General features: G+C 47.2%; 2 protein-coding genes across 3 annotated transcripts; both read right to left on the reverse strand.

The window, feature by feature from the left end:
• Positions 1-6,579: 6,579 nt before the first annotated feature.
• On the reverse strand, positions 6,580-13,577 carry pex11b (peroxisomal biogenesis factor 11 beta). Its single transcript, XM_041243099.1, has 4 exons — positions 13,261-13,577; positions 10,230-10,345; positions 9,004-9,205; positions 6,580-8,044 (listed from the first exon to the last, which is right to left on the reverse strand). Exons 1-4 carry the CDS (start codon positions 13,314-13,316, stop codon positions 7,657-7,659), a joined length of 762 nt encoding a protein of 253 aa, XP_041099033.1. The 5' UTR covers positions 13,317-13,577; the 3' UTR covers positions 6,580-7,656.
• Positions 13,578-18,090: 4,513 nt separating this feature from the next.
• On the reverse strand, positions 18,091-24,831 carry rit1 (Ras-like without CAAX 1). 2 transcript variants are annotated; one of them, XM_041243097.1, is made up of 6 exons: positions 24,749-24,831; positions 23,019-23,166; positions 21,459-21,515; positions 20,983-21,056; positions 20,103-20,294; positions 18,091-18,409 (listed from the first exon to the last, which is right to left on the reverse strand). In XM_041243097.1, the coding sequence occupies exons 2-6, from the start codon at positions 23,122-23,124 to the stop codon at positions 18,188-18,190; spliced, it is 651 nt and encodes a 216-aa protein (XP_041099031.1). In that variant the 5' UTR covers positions 23,125-23,166; positions 24,749-24,831; the 3' UTR covers positions 18,091-18,187. The 2 variants fall into 2 exon arrangements, with proteins under 2 accessions (XP_041099031.1, XP_041099032.1); XM_041243098.1 differs by lacking the exon at positions 23,019-23,166 and having other exon boundaries at positions 24,749-24,819.
• Positions 24,832-26,396: the final 1,565 nt, after the last annotated feature.

A 26,396-nucleotide genomic window follows, 5' to 3' on the forward strand; every position in this document is an offset into this window, starting at 1 on the left:
TACCCTTCCTGAATGATCTTCAATGGCAATGCAGACAGACAGACAGACACAGTGGCACTATAATGGTTTTGTATTACACTGAGGGGCAGTGGTAGCACAGGTATAGGACAGCTGCAATGGGGTGAGGCTGGTAGAATGGGACCACAGTGTGCTAACTATACCCTTCCTGAATGATCGTCAATGGCAATGCAGACAGACAGACAGACACAGTGGCACTATAATGGTTTTGTATTACACTGAGGGGCAATGGTAGCACAAGTATAGGGCAGTTACAATGGGATGAGGCTGGTAGAATGGGACCCCAGTGTGCTAACTATACCCTTCCACAATGATCTTCAATAGCAATACAGACAGACAGATAGACAGGGGCACTGCAGTGGCAATGCAGACAGACAGACAGACAGGAGCACTGCAGTGGCAATGCAGACAGACAGACAGACAGACAGGGGCACTGCAGTGGCAATGCAGACAGACAGACAGACAGACAGGAGCACTGCAGTGGCAATGCAGGCAGACAGACAGGAGCACTGCAGTGGCAATGCAGACAGACAGACACAATCTCTCTCCCTCGCTAGTCCAGCTATTCAACGGAAGAGCACAGCAATGACCCCCAATTGATTTGGATTCCAGCCTCCCACAGGCGAGGCATCACAGGACCTGCAAACAGTCCGATAGGAGTCATCGATTACAGGATTCATTACCTCCAGCTTCACATCCTGTCACTTGGTTTTCTTGTTGTGCTCTGGTTGTTGATGAAAATCGAACCTCGGTGTGGGATTGAATTGAGTTTAATTGCAGCGAGGATCGCTGCGTGTCTCGTTAGCTGTGAGGAGGCAGGCGGTGAGGCGTGAGGGGAGTTACTCACAGGAGACACGTTAAGAGGCACCGGGCAGCTTTCAGAAAAACACGTGGGTCTGCAAACTGAATGAGAACTTCCAGCCAGCGAATGAACATCTTAATGCAATTGAACAAGAAGAGCTTAACCCTCTGTGTCTCACTCTGTGTCTCTGCCTCTCTGTTTGTCTCTCTGTCTCTGTGTGTGTGTGTGTGTGCCTCTATGTGTGTGTCTATGTGTGTGTCTCTGAGTGTGTGTGTGTGTGTGTGTGTGTGTGTGTGTGTGAAATATAGCGAGATACACAGAGTGAGACTCAGTTGTGTCTCTGTGTCTGTTTGTGTGTGTGTGTGTGTGTGTGTGTGTGTGTGTGTGTCTGTCTGTCTGTCTGTCTGTCTGTGTGTGTCTGTGTGACACACACACACACACACACACACACAGAGACAAACAGAGAGACAGAGACACAGAGTGAGACACATAGAGCGATATAAAGACACACACACACACACACACACACACACGTGTTTACACACACAATTTAGCAGGAGCGCACTGCTTCTCAGATTAAGACCAATATAAAGACAGTGATCTGGCTCCCCCACATGACAGTAAGGAGAAGTTTTTGGGGGCATTCGCTTTTTATATACTGTATGAAATGATTGCTACCAGTTACTTTTCAAAATTACTTGAAAGAAGAGCCCCTTTTGAAAACGTGTCACAAATCAACCAATCACAGTGAAGTATTTGCCAAAATTCCAGTCCGTCTTATTCTTTGTACAGACGTCACCCCTACACCCAATTCAAATAAGCCATGTTTAAGCCAAGCCTGTTTCTGAGTCCAGTCTTCATTTGAGTGATTTATAATAAGTTAATCCTTGGTGTGTCGGGTGACTCTTACTGTATAAAATACGCTTCTATATGGTAGGGTGAGCATGATACCAAAGCCTGAGCCCACTTCTGACTCTATTAGTATGATATTGAGGCTTCTATAGAGCAGGGTGAGCACGATACCGAAGCCTGAGCCCACCCCTGACTCTATTAACACAATCCTGCGGTTTCTTACGCATCTCTTCCTCAGGACGAGTGCCTGGCCCGGGCCGGAGCCCAGCGGGAGGCCGGCCTTTGAGGTGAGGACGGCCCTCGTCCTCTCCAGCGCGGCTGTGGTCCGCTCCACCGCGTCGTCCAGCGTCAGGTGCAGGGCATCTTTCAAGTGGCCGGCCACCTGCAGGAACAGGAGGGCAGGCTCTCTCACCCCTTCAGTGTCACCGCGTGAGACGAGACGAGGGCTGCGCTGAAGGATTTATTGGCAGTTATTCCATAAATCCATTCATTAACGCGTTGATTTCAAAACAAGAAACGCTGTCCTTCCCTCACCTTTACAACTGAGTACCAATCAGTGCCAATCGAGTTCTGCACCGAGGGTTTTTAATTTTGGAATTTTCACGTGCCGTACCCGTTGTTAGTTTTCAGCTTCGTTACGGCAGGCAAATTTACAGCAGACAATGCCGGGACAATGCACTGTCCTGCAGGGAGAGAACACATAACAATGACACGTGCACAGGTAATAATGGCACGTGCACAGGTAATAATGGCACGTGCACGTAATGACACGTGCACAGGGTAATGGCACGAGCACAGGTAGTAATGGCACGTGCACAGGTAGTAATGGCACGTGCACAGGTAGTAATGGCACGTGCACAGGTAGTAATGGCACGTGCACAGGTAATAATGGCACGTGCACAGGTAGTAATGGCACGTGCACAGGTAATAATGGCACGTGCACAGGTAGTAATGGCACGTGCACAGGTAATAATGGCACGGCACAGGTAGTAATGACACGTGCACAGGTAATAATGGCACGAGCACAGGTAGTAATGGCACGTGCACAGGTAATAATGGCACGTGCACAGGTAGTAATGGCACGTGCACAGGTAATAATGGCACGTGCACAGGTAGTAATGGCACGTGCACAGGTAATAATGGCACGGCACGAACACAGGTAATAATGGCAACAGGTAGTAATGGCACGTGCACAGGTAGTAATGGCATTGACTTTTAATGGTTTGTTGCTTTTTCCCTATCAAACTTTTCCACAGTAACAGCGTAGCAGTGCACAGTGTAATAAAGCACAGTGCAAAGCATAGTAAGTGCACAGGTGCACAGCACAGGTAGTAATGGCACGTGCACAGGTAATAATGGCACGTGCACAGGTAGTAATGGCACGTGCACAGGTAGTAATGGCAGTGCTTAGCTAAGCCCCCAGGCAGGGCAACTGACTTCATTGTTCTGACCGTTCTCCTCTGCCATTTTCTTACACAAAGCTTTCTGAAACCGAACACAAAGAGATTGACTTTTAAGGGTTTGTTGCTTTTTCCCTATCAAACTTTTCCACAGTAACAGCGTAGCGAAGTGTAATAAAGCACAGTGAAAGCATGGTGAGGCACAGTGAAGCAAGGGTAAACTAAGGGAAAATGCCTAGTCTAAAAATACGTTATAGGGAAAATTTATACAACAATTACTATTAATATATCCTTTATATATATATATATATATATATATATATATATATATATATATATATAATATAGTAAAGGGTTTATATTTTATAAGAATTCTAGAATATAGAAAGTTTCTCACAGTAAAAGCATTGTAAAGCACAGAGAGGTCTCCCCTTCCCCCCCTTTGTTAGCGTATACAATGCGCTAAATCAGTGATAAGTGATGCATAATGTTAAAATCAATTACACCAGACTCACTCTGTATAGGTGGATAATCTGGACATAACTAGGTTAAGCGATTCCAAGTGCAATGATAAATTATCCAGCGACATTTCTGGCCACTTTAGAGAATGTCTGAATAGCGACACCTAGCGGCTTTGTGAAGTTGGCAACACAGACTGGAACCCCGGTTTGAGAGACAGCACTGGGGCTCTGCCCGATCTATCCACGAACTCAAAGAAACGCAATAGTTTCAGTGACAGGACCTTGCCCCTAGAAGTCTTTCTCAGTGTCTTTAATAGAAACCTTTATTAATCGATCTTTAATTCTCACACAGCGCCTTTCGTGATAAATCGCATATTAACTTAAATATGAACTTTTTCTTGTTAAAAATTTTACACAAGCCGCAATCGAGATAAAACACAACTTGAAACAGCAGGGAATAAGAACTTTGCAATAATCAGTCCTAATGTTAGAAAGGCATGCATCGGTCTCTCAGCACCCGGCAGTGAAAGAGACCGTCTTCGTTTAGCAAGATATCTTAAATGAAAAATAATAATAATAATAATGCAATTCTGTGTGCCTCGAATGACAGATCTGGATCGAAAATGACACCTACGTTTTTCATTGCAACCTTTAGAAAACTTGTTTTTTTTGACATCCATTGCCATCTCCCATACTGAACATTCCCAACACATCTACACTCACAAGCATGCACATTTACAATTGAAGAAGGAGCTTCTCAAATGTGGTTTGCAACGAGACCGTCCCAGCCAGCGGCACTGGAACAATTTGGGGGGGGTGGGGGGTACTGAAAGCCATTGAACAAAACTGTAACTAGTTGAAGGAATCCAACGCTGCCGCACCTCCTGGCACCTCCAGTTCCAGCGCCCTTGGTCCAAGCCAGCTGCTCTATATGATAACACATGCTTCGCACATTTGATTTTTTTTTTTCTTTTCTGCACTTAATAAACTGGAGTCGTGTGTGAGATCTCCAAGAATCGTGTTTTTAATTCAGGGGTTAAACTGGGATCTTTGCCGGGTGGCACAATCATACAGAAGGGTGTTACCGGTGAAAAGTCGATTACAGGCTAACGCATACACTGCAAGAACAACGCGCCTCATATCAAACTTCACTCAAGCCATCAAAACCAATTAAAAGATTCAAAAGAGGAATGACTTTTTTATTTTTTTAATTTAGATATTTGTGAAGGCTTCTTAAACCGCTTAGAAATACAAATCTTTGGCTAAGTTGGCAGAAAGAAGAGGCATTTTGTGTGTCACTTAACAATGTAATGCCACGGGCTATACCAATAATGAAATGCAGACGATTCCCGAATGATTCTGTGGTCCAACGGTTAAAGAAACAGGCTTGTAACTAGGAGGTCCCCGGTTCAAATCCCAGCTCAGCCACTGACTCACAGTGTGACCCTGAGCAAGTCCCTGAACCTCCTTGCGCTGCGTCTTTGGGGTGAGACGTTGTTGTAAGCGACTCTGCAGCTGATGCATGGTTCACACACCTTAGTCTCGTATCTTGTAGAGGGCTTTGTGATGGGATTCCACTATGAAAGGCGCTATATGAAGATGATTATAATTATTATTATTATTATACAACCATTAATTACGTCATCAATGACAGAATCGTGCCTGCAGTTCTTACCTCCAGCTGGAATGGGATGCAAGCCTAAAACTTCCTCCGAGGTAAGCTGTGTCGAGTTTGTTTGGAAGGTGGTATTAAAAAAAAACAGATGCAGCTTTATGAGTGAACACAAAAAAAAAACCTTCCTGCGGGACTCAGTGTTTGAACGGTTCGGATAGCGAGACCCAGACGAGCTGCGGCGCGAAGAAACGCGGACAGGATGCTTGCTGGAAGTCCTTCACTGTCCTCCTGTCGCGCTGCAGGGAGTGCTTGGGCCCCGTGGAGAACAAAAAAAAAAAAAAACTAAAATCAGTTTACTGTGTTTGATTTGCACGGTTCATCCGCATGTGATGTGAGCGGGACATTGAGACTCTGCAAATTACTTGGGTCAGTGCAAGCTGTGATTTATCAGGAGTGTCCAGCGTTACACTGTGCCTGCTTTCAACTGCGGGGCGGGGGGACCATTTAAATTACCAAATAACTTGAATTTAAGGCAGATCTTCAACTGCGGTAATGCGATTTCTAACAGCACGTTGTATTCTGTCGCCTGAACCCCCCCATTTACAATTTACAATTGGAGTCCATATAAACTCAATCAGGCTCTGTAGGAGCGCCTTTACAACCCATTAGGTCCGGTCTTCAATTAGCTCCTACTTTTTAAAAGAAGCAGCAATGCTGCTTTGTGGTTGACACAGGGCAGGCAGAAAGAGGAATGAATAGGTGGCTGGCATTGTGCACCCTCACACTTGATAATAGTACCATCGCAGCAAGAGGCTGTCCTGCCTCTCCAGTGATTCATTCACTTGTGCACACATAGGGTTAAATTAGGCAAAGCGTTTTATTGTTCACATTTTCTTTCCAATCTTCATTTACAAGGTACATGCCATCATTACACTATGTAACACAGTTTTTGTTCCTGGGTAGTAAGTGTTATTTTCTAATTGCTTATGCCTCAAAAGTATAGAACATGGCTATTATTCCCCACAAACTTTGCTTTTGTGTCCAGGACAGTGATATTTCGAAACATCACTATTTCCAATGGGAAAACGGGCAAATGTGTGTCTTTTCGTTCACATAAAGTCAGAAAAAAACAACATATGAATCCAAATTAACATGTATTTATACTAAAGTAATACAAAAATGACTATAAAAGATTTAGAAGCGAGTAGTTTTTCGAGATTTACGATTATACTGTAAATGCCATTTTCTATACTTTTGAGGCATAAGCAATTAGGAAATAACACTTACTACCCAGGAACAAAAAAAAATAAAACATTTTGTTACACGGTGCAATCAGTCAATTTATCAGTCAATTTATCAGCACCAGCTTTGCAGTCGCAACGCAAAGACATTTGATCTGTCAGTCTTTGAAAAGACAGCTTCTGTTTAAAAAAAAAGACATAAGAGGCGTTAATCGCCGAGAACAACTACTGAACATTTTAAACATCCTGCAGGCTCGTTACTTCAAGGCAGGGCCTCCCTGGCTCCCCGCGACCGCTCTCCACCCCATTGACAGAAATGTGGGGGGACACGCTTTGAAGATCTAGCCCTGGGCATCTTGATCAGTCAAAACACAGAAGTGAGATGATCAGGCGTGCAACTCTGCAATCAGATTTGAAGAGGAGTGAACCCGTTTCTGTTGGGTCCCTCTGCTCTGAACAATCAGGGGCGTTCGGAGCTGTGTGTAAGCAGCGCGTACGCAGGCTCGCACCCACACGCTCCTCTCCAGCGTGCAGAAACGATGCCACGGCTCCATTACTGTCCACGACGGCCACACCCCATCCTGACGCAGGGAGGGCTCTGAGGGTCAGGCATGGGAGACGCTCTGAACATCTCTTTAAGATGAAGCAGTTTCGCAATCCGTTCCCCCTTGCAGTGGGTTCTGAGTCCACAATGCTGAGTTATTATACAATCTGGCTACACTGGTCTTTCAGCTTGTCTGGAGAACCCTACTGTACAAAAGTGCCAGTGCTCATTGCGACTTTGAATGGAATGAAGGAGGCTGTTCATGGCTGGGCACGTCTCCAGACAAGCGCACAGCCTCATACAGGCCGAGTTAGCTTTACTGTACTGTAGAAGCCAGAAACTACTCAAAAAAACCGGAGAGGGGAAAGAGATGAATTAAAATGCCGTTTGAGGCTCAGTGCTTTTTAATCGTTGCAGAGTATGCAAGACAAATGCAGGCCGACTCATAATTCACGAAACGTTATCAAAGCATAGGGAAAAGTGCGTGTGTGTGTGGGGGGGGGGGTACATGGAGGATGAGAAGGGGAGCATGTACCTGCAATGCCACAAGAGGGCTGCTCAAGAACATTTTAAGTAGAATTAAAAACAACCATGTTGCGTGAATTATGAATCACATTGTATATACATTTCTGTGTGAGTGTGTGCATGTCTCTTTGTGTTTCTGTGTGTGTGTCAGTGCGTGTGTGTGTGTGTGTATCAGTATCAGTGGCCCCCTCCTCTCCCTCAGGGTTTCAGTTTGAGCCAGGGGTATATGATGGTGAGGATGGAGAGCAGGGAGGAGGCGAGCCCGCAGGCTCCCACGAAGCCGGGGTTGGTTCTGTACAGACCCAGCCGGTCCAGTGGGATGAACAGGTCGCAGGTGTTCTTCACCAGGTCCAGCAGCAGGGGCGGGTTGCAGCGCAGCACCGTGGCCAGCAGGAGGAGCTGTGCTCGCAGGCGCTGGGGCAGGGCGTTGGGGTCCAGGCCCGAGCCCGGAGCTGCCTCCCTGCTCTCCGAGACGGGGCTGGAGCACGCACTGCTGCCCTTGGGACCGCGAGGCTCTCGCTCCATCAGCAAGCTGAGCTCATAGACGTCTCGGCTTAGGTTCATGATCAGGGCAAACAGATAGTACCTGGGGGAGAGAAGGCAATTGCTGCTATTATTATACCCCTTACAAAAGGTCTGTTTTTCCCATGGCTATGCCGTGCATTTACCATAGTTTACCCTGGTTTTTCAATATGCTTTACCACACCTCTCTGTGCTTTACAATGCTTCCCTATGCTTTACCAGACCTCTCTGTGCTTTACAATGCTTCCCTGTGCTTTACCAGACCTCTCTGTGCTTTACAATGCTTCCCTGTGCTTTACCAGACCTCTCTGTGCTTTACAATGCTTCCCTGTGCTTTACCAGACCTCTCTGTGCTTTACAATGCTTCCCTATGCTTTACCAGACCTCTCTGTGCTTTACAATGCTTCCCTATGCTTTACCAGACCTCTCTGTGCTTTACAATGCTTCCCTATGCTTTACCAGACCTCTCTGTGCTTTACAATGCTTCCCTATGCTTTACCAGACCTCTCTGTGCTTTACAATGCTTCCCTATGCTTTACCAGACCTCTCTGTGCTTTACAATGCTTCCCTATGCTTTACCAGACCTCTCTGTGCTTTACAATGCTTCCCTGTGCTACAGTGATAGTTAGTGTATCGTCATTATTATTCTATTTATTATTATTACTGGCACAGTTACTGTTTCTGTAGCTGTCGATATGCTCGTACTATAGGGTGTCCCTTAAGTCAGACAGCAGAAGCGCATCTGGTAATATTAGTGGTGTGTCTATTTCTTTCAGATGTGAGACGTCTTTAAGGAAAGAGGCTGCTGTGTGCTGCAGACGGTGAGTAAGGTGTGGCCGTCTGATTTAACAGTGACAATCCCACTGGGTAGAATAAACGATCCTGCCAGGGCTGTCTGACTTACAGGACACCCTGTATTACCAAACTACAGCAGATTCCTTGGTACTGTAAAATGCTCTAAAGAAATCGAGCTGTGACCTGGAGAGGCTGTTGGACCCCCCCCACCATCCCCCGATCCAGTACCTGAAGGACCGCTGGCTCCACTTGTCCTGGTCCAGTTTGCGGACGACCCCAGCTTTCCCGGCCCACAGCACGTTGTCGCAGGCGAAGTACATGGCCCTGTTGAGGTGGGCGACGGTGATGCAGAGTCGCAGGACGCTGTCGGAGAGGTGCATCCCCCGCTTCGCTGCCTCCAGAGCATCTGCAGAGTTCCCCAGCCGAAACACTGCGGGGCACAGCCAGAGCAGATCAGAGACACAGGGACACGACCAGGGAGAAACACTGCGGGGCACAGCCAGAGCTGATCAGAGACACAGGGACACGACCAGGGAGAAACACTGCGGGGCACAGCCAGAGCAGATCAGAGACACAGGGACACGACCAGGGAGAAACACTGCGGGGCACAGCCAGAGCAGATCAGAGACACAGGGACACGACCAGGGAGAAACACTGCGGGGCACAGCCAGAGCAGATCAGAGACACAGGGACACGACCAGGGAGAAACACTGCGGGGCACAGCCAGAGCAGATCAGAGACACAGGGACACGACCAGGGAGAAACACTGCGGGGCACAGCCAGAGCTGATCAGAGACACAGGGACACGACCAGGGAGAAACACTGCGGGGCACAGCCAGAGCAGATCAGAGACACGACCAGGGAGAAACACTGCGGGGCACAGCCAGAGCTGATCAGAGACACAGGGACACGACCAGGGAGAAACACTGCGGGGCACAGCCAGAGCTGATCAGAGACACAGGGACAAGACCAGGGAGAAACACTGCAGGGCACAGCCAGAGCAGATCAGAGACACGACCAGGGAGAAACACTGCGGGGCACAGCCAGAGCAGATCAGAGACACGACCAGAGAGAAACACTGCGGGGCACAGCCAGAGCAGATCAGAGACACAGGGACACGACCAGGAAGAAACACTGCGGGGCACAGCCAGAGTAGATCAGAGACACGACCAGAGAGAAACACTGTGGGCACAGCCAGAGCAGATCAGAGACACAGGGACACAAGAGCAAAGCAGACACTTCACATGCATTTACCATGGTAAGGTTCCAGGCATTTCTCTGCTTGATTAAAGGGACATATTTTCAAAGCTTTTACACCAGTCTGTAATGAACTCCTAATTTTGCCCTCTCTCTCTCTCTCTCTGTGCTTCAGCATGCGCCCATTGTCTTCTGTTACGCTTTGCTGTGCTCTCACTGTGGGAAGCTTTTATAAGGAGAAGAGCAGCCCTACTCACACTTTCTGCCCAGGCTCATGTGAGCCTCCAGCTGCTTGATCTTTGCTACCAGGTCCGGGCTCGCCCCGCTCTTCTGGAAGGTGTATCCCAGGAGTGTGCAGGCGTACTGGGCAGCCCTGCAGAAACAGAGAGGGGGAGAGATGGAGGGGAACGCATCAGCAAGGGTACTTGTAAACAGGCACAGGCATTCAATTTAGTTTAGTTCACACTGTGGGATTTTCTGATTTACATCAGGTTTTAAAAACTATTTTGCGCCCGTTGAAAATCACAGTAACAGACAGCTGGTTACCTCTGCAACACTGTCACAGCAGGTAACAGCAACAGGATGTGTCTAACACTACAGATCACATTATCAAGTGTGTGTGCGTGCAGACAGATAGATAGATAGACACGCAGATACAGCAGAACCTGTCATATTCGATCCTGTAAGACAGGATCCCCTCTATGAATCGATGGACCTCTGGCACCTGTCATTTACACAGGCTGCTATCAACTGAACACCACTGATGCAAACCCATCAATGCACATTTTAACAGATAAAACCAGCCCTGCGATGACACGTGTGGGAATGCAGCTTCACCTTTTACATGCAGGCTGTCACTGAATTCACATAAAACACAAGAGAACAGCGACAGGTGGGGATAGATAGAGACAGATAGATACATCGACAGATAGATAGATAGATAGATATAGACAGATAGATAGATTAGACAGACAGACCGATAGATTAGATAGATTTGACAGATAGATTGATATTTTAGATAGACACAAATTGTGTTTGTCTGTCTGTATCTAAAATATCAGACAGACAGACCCAGACAGATTAGATAGATTAGACAGATAGACAGACAGATATTTTAGATAGATAGACAGACAGCCAGACAGATAGATTAAACAGACAGACAGCCAGAGACAGACACACAGACAAATAGACAGTCAAATAGACAGATAGATATTTTAGAGAGAAATTAGATAGACAGACAAAGACAGATATTTTAGACAGAAAGACACAGAGACAGACAGACAGATATTTTAGAGACAGATAGATAGATAGATAGATAGATAGATAGATAGATAGATAGATAGATAGATAGATAGATAGATAGATAGATAGACAGACAGCAGGATTATTATTAGATCCAGCATGATGTGCTTCTAGAAGGCAGTGATAATGAAAAGGCAACCCATTTCACACTCCTAATTGCCAGAGAGGGCCCTGTCTGCAGCGAGTCCCCTGTGACTGTGTGGAACAGAGGGGCTCTATCCTCCAGCTCCATGGCACGCTCCTCAGCTTTGCTTTTTGGCCTTGCGCCTCTCGCAATACAATGCTCTTGTTTCTTATTTTTTTTCAACGGCTTTAATAAGCTTGTCAAGTCAAACCGGCTAAAACTGACAACGTGACCCGCTCTCTCTCCCCGCTCTCACCCCGCTCACATGGACCCCCTCGCTGGGTGAGAGAATTTCAATCAGAGAGGAGGCTGGGGGTCTGAGCGCTAGTGGAGGAAAAGTCTTATCAATAGGGCGATTAGTGATCACTGAGGTTACCCCTTAAGCAGGGATGGGAATAAGGCTCCTATTGTACAGAAGGTTCATTCCAGGTTTTATTACGAGCTTGATGAGCCACAGTGTCTAGGTACAAGCTCAGGTGTGTCTCATTAAACTCACAGTAGTAAAACCAGGACTGGATCGAACTCTGTGCAACGGGATTCCCATCCCTGCTTAAGGATTCTGTTAAACTTCTTATAAGTTAATCATTAACGTCAGTGGATCAGCAGGATTTCATTTCTGGTAATGGATCGAGACGAACTTGGCTCATATTTTTTATTGTCCCACTTAGTTGAATAATTAATTTCAGGGGGGGGCAGGATAGGATAGGAATCCAGCTTCACTTTACCATCCGTTTGCCTTCAAGACATTATATCTGACCTCAGTGGCTGAACTGTTTAACTGTACTGTAAGCTACACAGCACTTGAATAGTGCATAGCATGCCCAGTGTAGTGACTTCAGGCATGTCTAAAACGTTGTGGGGTTTTTTTGCGCAATTCTTCCTAATTGTGAATGCAACCTCAATCAGGCTGATTGGTCTCAAGCTGCAGGCTAGCCACGGTGATGGCTCTGCCTATTACACACACAGTCTGGGGCTTTCCAGTAGCTTCAGCATGATGACTTACCCTAGCCGTGTGACAACTGTTTCAATCTCTCCGAGCTGGGTGCGCGTTTTCTTGTCACCAGATCTGCGACAGCGTCACAACATAACGCTATTTCAAGCAGTCAAGCGGCTTTTCTTCAGGGGTCTGACTCCCACTGCATGCTTTAGATTCAGTGTGTGGGTAACACCCTAGTGCATCTGATTAAACTCCTAGTAAAACCGCTGAGCAAAGGGAGGCGCACTTCAATCCCTGTGCTGGGAGTCTGGAAACAAAACACGCTTCCCAACTTATCAGCGCGGCTCAACAGGGCTGTAAAATGCTCTACAACCCTGCTGCCCCTTATCAGGGTGCAGGCTGAGCATATCAACCCTGGCGTGAAGCACTGATACCTATGAATACGCCAGTCAGTAATTACCAAAGGGTATTGCAAAAGACAAAAAAGAAACGCCTTTCAGCGTCTGTTAGTAAACTAGTACCCCTCCGATCGAATTGATGCAATACAAGGTGAAGTTTGGAGTCTCGTTTTCGTCATATTAACGTTAGTGGCCACCGATGAGGTTTGTCGCGAAGGAAGAAAGTCTCCTACAAGGACAGTCCCGCCGGTCTGCTGTGGACACGGGGACTGACAGAGTCAGAGCTGTCGCTATGGAGATTAGACAGCTTGCTGCCGTGTCTTTTAAGCATGTCATTAACGCAGATCGGCCATCCTGTAACATAGTCAGTCTGACCCAGCTCAATATGTGCTTGTTTGTATACTATCTCAGTGCCATGTGCTTAGCCTACCTGCTGTACAGATAACAAAAAGCAAAACACGGTGTCTATTATTATTATTATTATTATTATTATTATTATTATTATTATTATTATTATTATTATTCACCTGAACAGTCTCTCCTTCGCCTGGCTCTGAGAGCTGAACCGCACCCACGAATCCATGCCTCCTCCCGGGCTGACTCTCAGCTCGACCCCCCCGGTCTCGCCGCGGCCTCGTGTAAAGTCGGGGGCGGTGCTCGGAGCTCCCCCGCCTCTGTCTGCCTGGATCTCGGCTCCGGGTGGGGGTGGGAGAGCCTGCAGTGGCCGGGCTGCGAGCTCTCTGCCGCGGCGGAGCGGGTCCGAGTTTCTGCAGGACCTTTGGAAGGACTTCGCGAAAAGCGAAACTTGCTTTGCAGCGACGGGACCGTGAGAGGGACAAAACTCACCAGCGCGTCACACTGCGGGGTTATCGCGATCAAACCGCATTTTCATAACGGTAGAGATTATTATATATTTATATACAGGTGTACGTGCAATGCATCATATTATAACAGGGATCAGAACTACAAGGGCCCGGGCTTTGTTTGCACTCCAGTTTGTTTGCATTCCCCAGACCTGTTTTCGGAGGAAGCCTTGCTCAGTAGAGGGCGCTGGCTTGGTTCTAGTTGACCTAGCCTCGGTTACACTGCGGCAGGTGAGACCAGCTCCCAGGAAAGATTCACAACTACTTCAAACACCATTAAAGGCTATCCTTGGCAAACCCACAAACTGCCCTTGAATACGTTGTTAATTGCCTCTAGTAATAGAGCCTATAATCTCAAGATCTCAGACTCTTCTAAACTGCTCAGTTTCATAAAGTTCGTACAGAATTTGGAAAACGAGGCATTTCGTTTTCTAGCGCTGGGGTCTTGGAATATACTTCTCAACGGGACTTAAATAAAAGTGAAATTAAAAAAAAAATAATAATAAAAAGCGTATTATTGTAACTGCCCTCTTACCCCCCAGGGAGGGGGGCAGTTACAGTAATACGCCCCTCACTCTTTCAAATGCTTCGTTAGTTCAGCACTAGTATTTTGGGATTGTATTTGTGTTTACCGTCGCAGCTGTTAATTGCAGCAATGTGGAATAATGTTTGGGTCATTGATTTACACACGGCAGCACAGCCACGTGTTTTGCAGGATTAGTCGATGCCTGCATTCCCAGCTCTGTGTTCACGGCGTCGGTCCCGGCTCGTCCCGGCTCGTCCCGTCTCCCTTTGAGGATGTTTTTCCCTGCGGTAATAACTGAGCACACGATTCGTACGCCCATACAGATGTTTTCATTTGTTTATGCGAAGTTTACAATGCTGGCCAAACAAATAATCAATTCCGCACTTCGTCCACACGGGGGCATCATTTCACAAAGGCTGGTGAAACAAACCTCATCCCATCGAGGAGAGATTATATTTTAACTAAAGAAATGCATACAGAACATACACCCAAGCTCCGACCATTTAAATTCAGCAATCGGGTTCGGCTTATTGCCGATGCGTTTTCAATTTAATTAAGAAAGAAATATCAGGGAGCACCAATGGAAAAAAAAAAAATCAAAACAAATCCTAATTATGAGTTAAACGAGTCCTTTCTGGTCCGATTCCAAACAGCTTTCAATGCAGGTCGATGATCAGGACACTGCAGTTGGTTTTTTTTTTAAACAGCACGGAGCTGCAATCCCATTGCATGCTTTCATTTCTTCAGAAGCCCTTCGGAGTTCAGCAGCTCCCTGCCACAGAGACATGCAACGCAGGGTAGGTCAGCCGAAATATCTTTACAGAGACAGCGCCATCTAGTGGTCTGCCAATGCACAGCTTTACCCGAGGGAGAATGGTGAAGATAAATTAGAATATCAAACTTTTTTTTTTTTTTTTTTTTTAATCAAACATTACAAGTAAAAACTCTAACAATTCTGGTTTACTGTAGCTACCTGGCACTTCATTGTTAAGATTTTCATACTGACAAAAAAAAAAAAAAAAAAAAAAAAAAAAAAAAAATCACAGAAGGATTTCAATATTTGAAGGAAATCGTTTCTCGTGAGTTTTTGGAACATTTACTAACAAAAACAAAACTACAATAAATACAGTTACAAATATAAGTGTACACAGTCCTTAGGAAACATGATGCTGGGAATCCCACAGTGCATCCTTCATAGGGCTCCGACATTCAAAACGGCTTCTTCACAAGGGCGTGTTCAGCAAGTGCAAATCTAAGGTTCCAGATTCAGAACAAATCGGGTGCATAAAATGAATACCAGTCTCTCTCACCTTTACTGCTATAGGGGTGTGCTGATACTCAAAACAAGAAACACTGTCCTTTCCTCGCCTTGACAACCCGGAGGAGAGGAAACGGAGCTTCCATTCGGCTTTTAAAACAGCACGAAAGTTAATTGACTGGTAAATTGCAGAGGTGAGAGGAGGACAGATTTTCCGGTTTGTTGGGTTTTTTTTTTCGCCCCGAGTGGCGATCATTTCTCCAGCCACAATGCTGCAGGGTAATACAGTAGAACCTCCATCGGCCAAACTAATTAGGATCATCAAATACAGCTCATATAAACAACCCCTTTATCTTTAAACACCTCTTACTGCAGTCGCACTGCACTGTAGACAACAAAGACTGAGGGCTGATTGCTGCACATGAACTAAGCCTACCCCAAACAAGAAGGTAGTTTGCCATCACAGTGGAGAGAGAGATCTATGAAAAGTCAATCTTGCCTCATAGGAGTTGCAGTTACTGTGTAGGTATTGCAGTTTCGTACAGTCTTTGTAAACTGTGTGCTTAAAATGCTACCAATAAAGGAATTGCATTCACTGATATAAAGAAAGCACTGTATTGCAGTAACAGGCTGGGATTCGAGTGCAATGCCACGTGTTCTCCACAAGGCAGGGGCATATTACCCAAAGGTGATGGCATTACAAAAAAACATATCGAAACCAGACATTTCTCATAATGTGCTGGTCTTTCACACAGGACAACGCAAGACCTATGAAATGACGGTGACGCACACGCGACAGGATTCACTGCGAATGTGTTACCAGCTCTGCTGTGTAGTTTAAGAAGCAGGAGAACAGGGTTTTAAAGGTTTGGAACAGAGAGAGGTTTAAAAAAAAAAAAAACATTTGGACAGCGTCCCGGCTAGACCGTGGGACGGACAGGGAGGGTGTGGCCTGTCCACCAGGGAGCCACACCCCACAGGAAGGGAGTGCAGGTCAGGACTGCAGGAAGAGCCTGCAGATCTCAAGAGTTGTTCACTCCAAACTGTCATTAGCGCATCCTGTAAAAAGATAAGCCACCTATTATAATCCTGAATTGAAATAACCAACTTAATGCTGAATTACAATTCCGAGAAGCTTCTTTTGAGGTTTGGTAGTGGTAGAGGCTGTGGTGTTCACTTTGGGAGTGGCGCTCTGGAAGTCTCATCTAAAAAGGCACAAGGCTCTGTCTGGCAGCGCACAGCAGGGCTAGTGCAGCGCAGTCAGCCGGCTATAACAGCCCCCACAGCAGGGCTACAGCAACAGAGGAAGGAAAGCGCACCCTAATGATCAATAACCTGGGTGTGAGATAGCGGGTCTCTGTCCTAACAGCACCTCAGAACACAGGCCCATTTTCTTTTTTTTTTGTTTTACCTTGTGCTCTTGCAAAGTAAAAAAAAAATTATCTAGTCCTAAAATACAGAAAATTAATAATTGAAAACCCTGCAAGTCGGGACCCACCAGTAAGAGGCCATGCATGCATATAACGAGAAGTGCTAGTGTAACCGCATTGCAGGACAAATGGAAGCCAAACCTAAATCCCACTGCAAGTCAGTGTCGGTATCTGCTGCTTTTCTTCATGTACAGAGTGGATCGGAGGATGCTATATCATCCATAACCATTAAAACAGCAGTGCTGGATTGAGAAATACTGAAAGAGGCTTGCAACTAGACCGAACCCTCTTCCAACCTGCTCTGCGCACGAAGGGTTAAGTAGGGAAGGAGCTCCGAGCTCCGATCCCACGGGGTCAGGAAGGAGGGAGAGCAGGCGTGCGTTTCAGTGTGCCTGCATGTAACCTGCGCTGTATGTGGACCCCGGGCTGCGCTGTGTGGACCAACCAAGCGCCCGGAGAACCCCGCAAACACATGGGGGTGCGGAGGCTGGATTAATATAGAGTTAGAGAGTGGATGCATTCAGCACTGCCGCAGGTTCGGTTATTAAAATAGTGTTGTGTGTGTGTGTGTGTCAATGTGATCGGATCAGCTTTAGTGTCTCTGCTTCCTGAGCCAGTTTAAAAACAGAGGCACTCTGTGTGTGTGTGTGTGTGTGTGTGTGTGTGAGAGACAGTGTATGAGGGAGACAGTGCATGTGTACAGTGTGAGTGAGAAGGTGCGTGCGAGTATGAGATAGTGTGTGAGACAGTGTGTGGGTACAGTGTGTGAGAGAGACAGTGCGTGGGTAGTGTGTGAGAGACAGTGCGTGGGTACAGTGTGTGAGAGAGACAGTGCGTGGGTACAGTGCGTGTGAGAGACAGTGCGTGGGTACAGTGGGTACAGTGTGAGAGAGACAGTGCGTGGGTACAGTGTGTGAGAGAGACAGTGCGTGGGTACAGTGTGTGAGAGAGACAGTGCGTGGGTACAGTGCGTGAGAGAGACAGTGCGTGGGTACAGTGCGTGGGTACAGTGTGTGAGAGAGACAGTGCGTGGGTACAGTGTGTGAGAGAGACAGTGCGTGGGTACAGTGTGTGAGAGAGACAGTGCGTGGGTACAGTGCGTGAGAGAGACAGTGTGTGGGTAGTGCGTGGGTACAGTGTGTGAGAGAGACAGTGCGTGGGTACAGTGTGTGAGAGAGACAGTGCGTGGGTACAGTGCGTGAGAGAGACAGTGTGGGTACAGTGTGTGAGAGAGACAGTGCGTGGGTACAGTGCGTGAGAGAGACAGTGTGTGGGTACAGTGTGTGAGAGAGACAGTGCGTGGGTACAGTGAGAGAGACAGTGTGTGGGTACAGTGTGTGAGAGAGACAGTGCGTGGGTACAGTGCGTGCTCCCGGCTCAGTCTTTTTTCCTCCTGAACGGGGATTTGAGTCTCTTCCAGATTGAGGTGTGGTGCCGGCTCTTCCTCTCCATGGCGATCACAGCCTCTTTCTCGCGCTGGCGGATCTGCCGCACCAGCGCCACGAACACATCATCGATGAAGAAGCGGAACGCGGCCGAGGTCTCGAAGAAAGGGCACTGGAACTCCCGCGCCAGCCCCTGCCCCTCCTCCCGCGACACCTGAGGGGCAAGACATAAAAACAGGCCTGGCAGAAACCGTCCTTCAAAGAATCGCTCAACAGAATCCTTCTATAAATCTATAAAAACCTTCCTTAAAGAAAGTCCCTCAATTGATTTACTAATAATCGATCTCTGTGCCTAATCATAACCAGATACACTTGTGCATTAACTGAGTATTTCTTAAAATTCACAAAAAGAAAGGACTCCGATTTCCAATACTATAAAGACTGCGAAGGATTTTTTGGTTTCTCTGTCTGCGATCAAACAGTGTTCTGAAAAAATGAACACATTTCAAACCATCTCCAGGGATAGAAGGCTCCCACTGCACAGCAGCTTGATCCATTTCTAGTTTAATAAGACACACCTGCGCTTGTTACCTACACACTGGGGCTGATCAAGCTCGTATTAAAACCTGGAATGGGTGACACTGCTCTGCAATAGGAGTCTGATTCCCCATTCCTGACCTCTGAAACCTCAAAACTGGCTTCAAAAGGGAGTCCTTGACAAAAACCTTCCTTGCAGTTCAGAGCAGAGGGCCCAGCATCTTAACAGTGAGCATAACATTTAAATAGTGGCTGTGTTGAGTGAGACTCCACTGTTGAGATCAATTGGACAGACTGACAGTGTATTAAAATGAAGACAATCCTTTCAGAAGTGCGCTCGCTCGATTCAGCAGGGAGGCAGAGGAGGAGCAGCGGAGAGTGTCTGCGAGATGAAGCTGTTCGCTTTGCTGGAATCTTTGACTGCTTGTTCTTTTCCCAGATCCCCAGTGACTGAACTGAGCAGTCAGGCGCGATGTGCGTTTGAAGCCATGTCCGGCAGCAGCTCCACTGTGTCAGAGTCTGTGTGTGTGTGTGTGTGTGTGTGTGTGTGTGTGTGTGTGTGTGTATCTATCTTTCTTCCGGACAGCAATCTAGTCTCACTCAAGCCTTTAGGCACAGGAAGCAACAGAATGTGTGAATGCGGTTTGTGTATTTTTAGAAAAGTTTCAAACAGCAAAGTGTAATGAAAGCGCAGCGAAAGCACAGCAAGGCACGGGCAAGGACTGCATAACCAGCCCAGCACAGTAAAGCCTATTAATAAACACAGCACACCGGGGCACACTATGGTAAATGCACTATAGCATAATCAAGGGATTAGGTGCATAATCAGGTGTGTGTTTGTCTGCTATACTCCCTATATCAGTATCTTACATTGTGGCTGTGTAACTGCATGCTGTGATAGGATCACACACATACTGACACGCACACACACACACACACACGCACACTCGACCAGTGCCTTGCTTCCTGCAGCAGCCTCTCAGTGACTAACAGAGGAAGTACGAAGTTCTTTAAAAACTCACAGTGCTATTATTAGTGCATCCGCCCCCTCTCGAGCTTTTATTAAGATATACAAAATATCCTAATATCCCTTTTCCAGGCTGCGCCTCCCTCGCAAGCTGCCACAGAGCAGGAGCGCTGAATCACCAGCCATCACACCAACCTCCACTATCCCATCAGACCCTGGGCATCCCTCCCCCAGCCCTCCCCACGCGATGACACAGACACACTCCACCAGCAGTGCAGAACATCTCAGTGTGTGTGTGTGTGTGTGTGTGTGTGTGTGTGTGTGTGTGCCTCTCTTGCCTGTCTCGGTGTATCAGTGTGTGCCTCTCTTGCCTGTCTCAGTGTATCAGTGGCGTGTCTCTTACCTGTCTCAGGTGTTGCAGGTCGGACTTGTTCCCCACCAGCACAGCGGGCGTGTCGGCAGTCCTGCGCACGCGGTGGATGAGTTGCTTGAACTCGCGCGCCTCGTGGAAGCTGCGCCGGTCTGTGATGGAGTAGGAGATGATGAAGCCCTCGCCAGCGCGCATGTACTGATCCCTCATCGCAGTGAACTCAGCCTGGGGAGAGGGGTTATCACACAGTGAGACAGACTCACTGAGACACCGAGACACTGACACACACACTCCGAGACACTGACACACACACTCCGAGACAGACTCACCGAGACACTGACACACACACTCCGAGACAGACTCGCCGAGACACTGACACACACACTCCGAGACAGACTCGCCGAGACACTGACACACACACTCCGAGACAGACTCGCCGAGACACTGACACACACACTCCGAGACAGACTCGCCGAGACACTGACACACACACTCCGAGACAGACTCGCCGAGACACTGACACACACACACTCCGAGACAGACTCGCCGAGACACTGACACACACACTCCGAGACAGACTCGCCGAGACACTGACACACACACTCCGAGACAGACTCGCCGAGACACTGACACACACACTCCGAGACAGACTCGCCGAGACACTGACACACACACTCCGAGACAGACTCGCCGAGACACTGACACACACACTCCGAGACAGACTCGCCGAGACACTGACACACAGACCCACATGCAGCACTGACACATTTATTAAACTAAACACCATGAAAGTTGGAGCATCAAAAATGGACTTAAGGACGTCATTAAATTGCTGTTTGGTTTGCAGGCGTGTGGCTGTGTACAGATATACGGTGTTGAAGCATCCTGAAAGTGAAGTCTCTCTCTCTCTCACCTGTCCAGCAGTGTCCAGTATGTCCAGATTGGCTGGCTCATTGTCGATTCTGATCTGGGTTTTATAAGCATCCTCTGGAACAAAAAAAGACATCCACATGCACACCGTCTCGTTACACAGTACAGAGCCATTGCAATGCATTTCTAGTGCCAGACTGTGTGACTGCAGTGGCACTGAGATAGTCTGGGCCCTTTCCCTCTCCCTCTCTCTTCCCACTCCCTCACTCTCCTTCTCTATTCCTCTCCCTCCCTCTCTCAATTCCCCTCCCTCACTCTATTCCCCTCCCTCTCCCCTCTCACTCCCTCTATTCCCCTCCCTCTCCCTCTTCCTCTCTATTCCCTTCCCTCACTCCCTCTCCCTCTATTCCCCCTCCCTCACTGACTCCCCTCCCTCTCTATTCCCTTCCCTTCCTCCCTCCCTCTCCCTCTATTCCCTCTCCCTCACTCACTCCCTCCCTCTCCCCCTCCCTCTCTCACCGATGGTGGGGTCGTGATCCTCTGGAAACCTGTGGCTGATGAACTGCATGATTATCGCTGGAAAGAGACGACAGGAAGAAAACAAGAAAGCATGTGATCCGTGACACATGCCAACACATTTAAAAACCTTCCTAACCTCCTTCAAGAACAGTGTGGAAGTACATAAGGCTGTACACGTCTCCCAGGGCCTGGGCAACGTGGCACAACAGTTCACGCTTTGCCCGCTTAGTCTGAACAGCGTCGCCCTCGATATATCAATGGCTTTGGTTCTTCTTTATTCATCACATTACCAGTCATGTATTGTGCCCTGGTTATTTATTCAAACACTTACTATAACCCTCACCCTTTCTCTCATTTCCTGCAATCAACCTGCTCCTTCTAGATCACACCATCAAGAGATTGTGGAGGATTCATTTAAATAAAATGCAACTTAATTTAAATTGGAAATAGGAGGAGGAAACCAATTCAGCCTCCCCTCTATTGTGTGTGCGTGTGTGAGAGAGAGAGAGCCAGCGATTGAGAAGGGATGCGATTGAAAACGCACTGTGTGCGTGTTTGAGAGACGCTAACTGGAGAGAAAGAATTAAACAGCAGTTAAAAAAAGGATTAGAAGACCCTTGTAACTGCAGCGAGGTGGCTGACCGAGCTGAAGTCTCCATGCAGTCACTGGACTCTCTATGGCGTTTGTTAATTGAAACGGTGCTCTGCTGTTTTAGTCGCAGTAAGGAAGGACTTGCAATCCCAATGAAAGAGAATAGCCTACAGATGAAAGTGCCCAGCCCTCGGCAGGAGAATCCTCCATCACAGCAGTGTCCTACTAGCCTGGGTGACTTCTGCAATCCCTTTGTACTGTACATATGAACCAGTATCCTGAATTATTGACAGGGCTCACTGACTCCCCAAGCGAGCGTCTGCGGGTTTTTTTTTTTTTTTATTACTCTGCAGCACCTGCTCCAGGTGAGGCCAGGGTCTCCATGGCAACAGCTGCCTTTCATCTCAGCCTGTTGCTAGGCGACAGGTAGCTGCATAGCAACAGGCTCCCAGAAGCCCGCAGGGGCTGGGAGTCTGCGGTCAGGGTGCCTTTGTAAAGCTGCAGCAGCTACGATCTTAAAAGTTGCCTCTCTGGTTGGTACTTATTGTAGCGCCACAATGACTGCGTTAATCTGGCTACATGCACTAGCTACATGGGTCTCGACTGTGCAGTCAGGAAAGAAGCATGTGATAGATTTTAATAAAAGGGTTACTGACCAACGGAGTGCAATCTCTCTGCAAGTATTACTGTATAATAATAATAATAATAATAATCCATAAGCATTTTGCTTTTGCATAAGAAAGCGTCTCTCAATGCATCGGTTATCCCAGAGCGAGATGAGACAGAGAAAGCGCACGTTCACACCAACTACAAAACAGCAGCGCGTTCTCCATTCAAGAGCCACTGGCGAAGTACAAGGAGCCGAGCTGAGCTTCAGTCCCTGTATCAGGACACAAAAGGAGACGTACCTCTATTAGGATGCAATTACAGAAAGCATCCCGGTTCAGCCTCACACCCCTGGTACTCACCACTCTTGCCCACCCCTCCCTCCCCCAGCATCACTAGCTTGTATTCGTGGGACTGGCTTGAAGACACCGAGCTGGGCTGCCGGCCGCTGCTATTGGAGGAGTCCATCGTCTTCCCGTTGCCGCGGCGATGATGATGAGGTCACAGAGCCTTAGGAGAGAGGTAGAGGGTCAGCGAGAGATCCACGGATTTACAAGCTGCAAGTCGGGCGTCTCTTCTTAAATAAGGAGCAACGCTCTGGTGCAGCTGGAGCGCGAGGTCAAAACCACACTGCAGCTGCCCTTCCACCTTCCGTCAGTGTGACGGGTACAGTTTGCAGACTGTGGTATGGTCTTGCCCCCTACCCCATTAATGTATAAACCTCCTTTCCGATTACAGTGACAGGATTACCCATCCAGTAGCCAATCAACTGTCTCGCTAATTAGGTGATCAAGAGCTTCAGTCACTCGAGCGTGTCATGGTCAAGGAAAAAAGAAAACCCAAAACCTCGTCAAAGTCCATTATTTACATACCTTATTCTTTTTTCGAAAATAAACGTGTTACACAAGTTTCTCCCGATGCTGGGTTCACACACACACTGCAGGCAGTACAGTATTTGCACACTGCCCTCCCCCCCGCCCTGCCAGTCTGTCACATGTCAGGAGGTCCTATCCTGCTGTCACAAGCATGCCTCTAAACCAGTTCCTCTTTCACACATCTGAATGCTTACTGACAACAACGTGCTGCAGCCTCCCACACATTAAGAATCATTTTAAAAAGCGCAGCTCGGGAATGTGAGGTCGTTTCCAGCAAGCCATTTCAAACAGCTGCTCCACGTCAACAGCAGGCTTTGCTGTATATCTTAGAAAGGAATTTCAAGCAGGGCTGTACAGTAGCGTTTTTTTTTTTCTCATGGATCTTGATTCTCACACTGTATCAGATGCACAGTACCGTCATTAAACTGTGCGTGCAAAATAATGCAGAGCACTAGAAACCTACGTCATTTATTTGTTTGAGGCAACAATATTTATCTATGTTGTATTCATTTGTTCGCATTTCAGCGATTTTTTTGTTTGTTGTTAAACTCTAACGAGTCACGGCTACAAATAAAACGCTGTTTCTGCTTTCTAAACACGTACTTAATTGTTTTAGTTTCAGGTTTTTTGGTTAAGGGCCCCCTCGTTAGATTCCCAAGCCGCCCCTCTCGCAATGAAATTCAAGCGAGAGCCGAGGCTCCTGCTTGTAACCAGGCCTAGCGTCGGGAACGGCGGGATTAATTGTTTTTTTTTTCCGGCTCCTTTCCGATGAAATTGCATTAAAAGGTAGTAACAGAAAAAAAAAAAAAAAAAAAAAACACACACACACACAAATAAAACACGCAAAAGTATAAACTAACTTGAAATGCAACTTTAATAATTGCGACAGACACATTCTGCTGTTGCCAAGGGCGTTGTGCAGAATTGTGCACAAAAAAAGGGGGAAACAAAAATATTGAGTTAAATGTATGAATATTTCTGCTTACACCAGAATCATAAAGTAACATTTAGAGAAAAAAAAACCCCGTAAACATTAGAATGGAGGTGCAATGCAAGGTAACGGGAAGTTGTTTTAATGTAAGGAAAGTCACCCTAACTTCAGAAGTCTCCTCAAACTCGTGAAAACATTTAATTAAAAAAAAAAGCCTGACGTATTTAGAGAAGCCGCTAACCGCTCCAGCTTCTGGGGGGTGTTATATAAAGCGGGGTGCGCTTACCTGGGTCAGTACGCTGCCAGCTTCATCGTTACTGTAAACTTCCCCGACCTGCAGAAAGAGTTCCCGCAGCGGCTCGGCGGCCACCGGCATGCGTTCAATGAGATCATGCTGCGCAGAAGCAGGCCGGCTCAGCCAATGGGGTGCGCTCACGCAGGTCATCCTTAGAAGATCATTGGCTGAAATCCTGCACAGAATCTGCGCAGCGATCTCCGTGACTGCTGCTGGGAAAGGGCGTTCCTCAGGTCCCAATGCCCGCCCGGTACTGGGCTCTAAATCCGCTTGCACCGGTCCGGACCGTCTCCTTTAACCATCACCTGTCCCCCGGTGTCCCAACCTTCCCCCTCCCATCCCCTCCCCTCCCGCACACACCTTAAAAAACGTCACCAGATAGGACTCCTTGCGTTAATGACGCAAACAGCGACAGTCATATTAAAACATGGTTCCGAATAATATTGTTCATGTCATTTATAAGTGCTGTATCAACTTCACCAGAGAGAGGCTGACCATCCAACTGCGGCCCAGCTGATCGCATATATTATAAAATATTTCATTTGGATTATTAGTTTGTTAGATCTGTTCTTTACTTACCATAATATATGTACAATTGCTTTTTGCATGGGTGGTGTGGCAGCTAGCCCTGCTGACTCCCAGTGCCAGGGGCCTGGGTTCAATTCTGGCCTGGGGTGGGGGGTTTTTCAAAACTTCTTTCTGCACAGTTGGGATCAAAATAAGCAACAGTGGTGTTTAACTGTTTAGAGGAATTATTTTGCCCGAGCCTCATGAGCGGAATCAGAATCACATAACAGCAGAACCCAGCGTAGCTGCAAAGTTTCTTGACCCAATGCAGATGCTTAATTCCAACATGTTCTTCAATAGTGTCGTTTTTATCTATGACGTACTGTTCGTGGATCACTCTGTATATCCCTAGATTGTGTAATAATAATCTTTATATAGCGCCTTTCATAGTGGACCACCATTACAAAGCGCTTTACAAGATATAGGGCGTGTGAACCATGCATCAGCTGCAGAGTCACTTACAACGTCTCACCCCAAAGACAGAGCACAAGGAGGTTCAGTGACTTGCTCAGGGTCACACACAGCGACTCAGTGGCTGAGCTGGGATTTGGACCTCCTGGTTACAAGCCCGTTTCTCTAACCACTGGACCACACAGACCACGCTTATAATGCGTGTGTAAGTTTTGCAAAGTCTTGGCAGGGCAACTTCTGCGCCATAGAATTCACATAAACAGTTTTAACGACGTGAAAAGGAATTTTAACAATGGCGATGGAAGAATGTCCTTACCGGGTTCCACACCAACTGAATAAGAGGTTCACTGTGCAAAAACGTACGCGAGACACCTAATGTCTGCGAGGATAACACCTTCTTGTTCTGCATTGAGGCGTGCCTTGCAAGACAGTCAACTGCAAGCATGTTGCTGGCCTGGAAGATTCTGGTTCATCTCTATATTAGAGTGCACGTTTTACAAACGATCCAGTCAAAAGCCAGCCTCGGTTCCTAGGAGTGTGCTTTCTATGTGTCTAAGAAGTTTCCTTGTTTTGAAATGCGATTTATATCAAATGCATTTACCAACGACAGTCGTGTATCAGTCTTTATTTGCACGCTCAATGTGTGTTAACAAATTCAACA

The sequence above is a fragment of the Polyodon spathula genome, unplaced genomic scaffold (assembly GCF_017654505.1).
Source record: "Polyodon spathula isolate WHYD16114869_AA unplaced genomic scaffold, ASM1765450v1 scaffolds_1579, whole genome shotgun sequence".
In the NCBI taxonomy this organism is placed as follows: domain Eukaryota; kingdom Metazoa; phylum Chordata; class Actinopteri; order Acipenseriformes; family Polyodontidae; genus Polyodon; species Polyodon spathula.

Bases quoted from the DNA above. Each gene is read 5' to 3' on its own strand.
- pex11b (XM_041243099.1), bottom strand. From the start codon at position 13,316: ATGGATTCGTGGGTGCGGTTCAGCTCTCAGAGCCAGGCGAAGGAGAGA. The intron at 9,206-10,229 runs GTGAGTAGGGCT...TGTGCCCCGCAG, and splicing joins CATGAGCCTGGGCAGAAAGT to TGTTTCGGCTGGGGAACTCT. The intron at 8,045-9,003 runs GTACTGGATCGG...TCTCTCCCCCAG, and splicing joins TGGAGCCAGCGGTCCTTCAG to GTACTATCTGTTTGCCCTGA.
- rit1 (XM_041243097.1), bottom strand. From the start codon at position 23,124: ATGGACTCCTCCAATAGCAGCGGCCGGCAGCCCAGCTCGGTGTCTTCA. The intron at 21,057-21,458 runs GTGAGAGAGGGA...TTTTTGTTCCAG, and splicing joins GGATCACGACCCCACCATCG to AGGATGCTTATAAAACCCAG. The intron at 18,410-20,102 runs GTAAGAGACACG...CTTGCCCCTCAG, and splicing joins ACCTGCAACACCTGAGACAG to GTGTCGCGGGAGGAGGGGCA.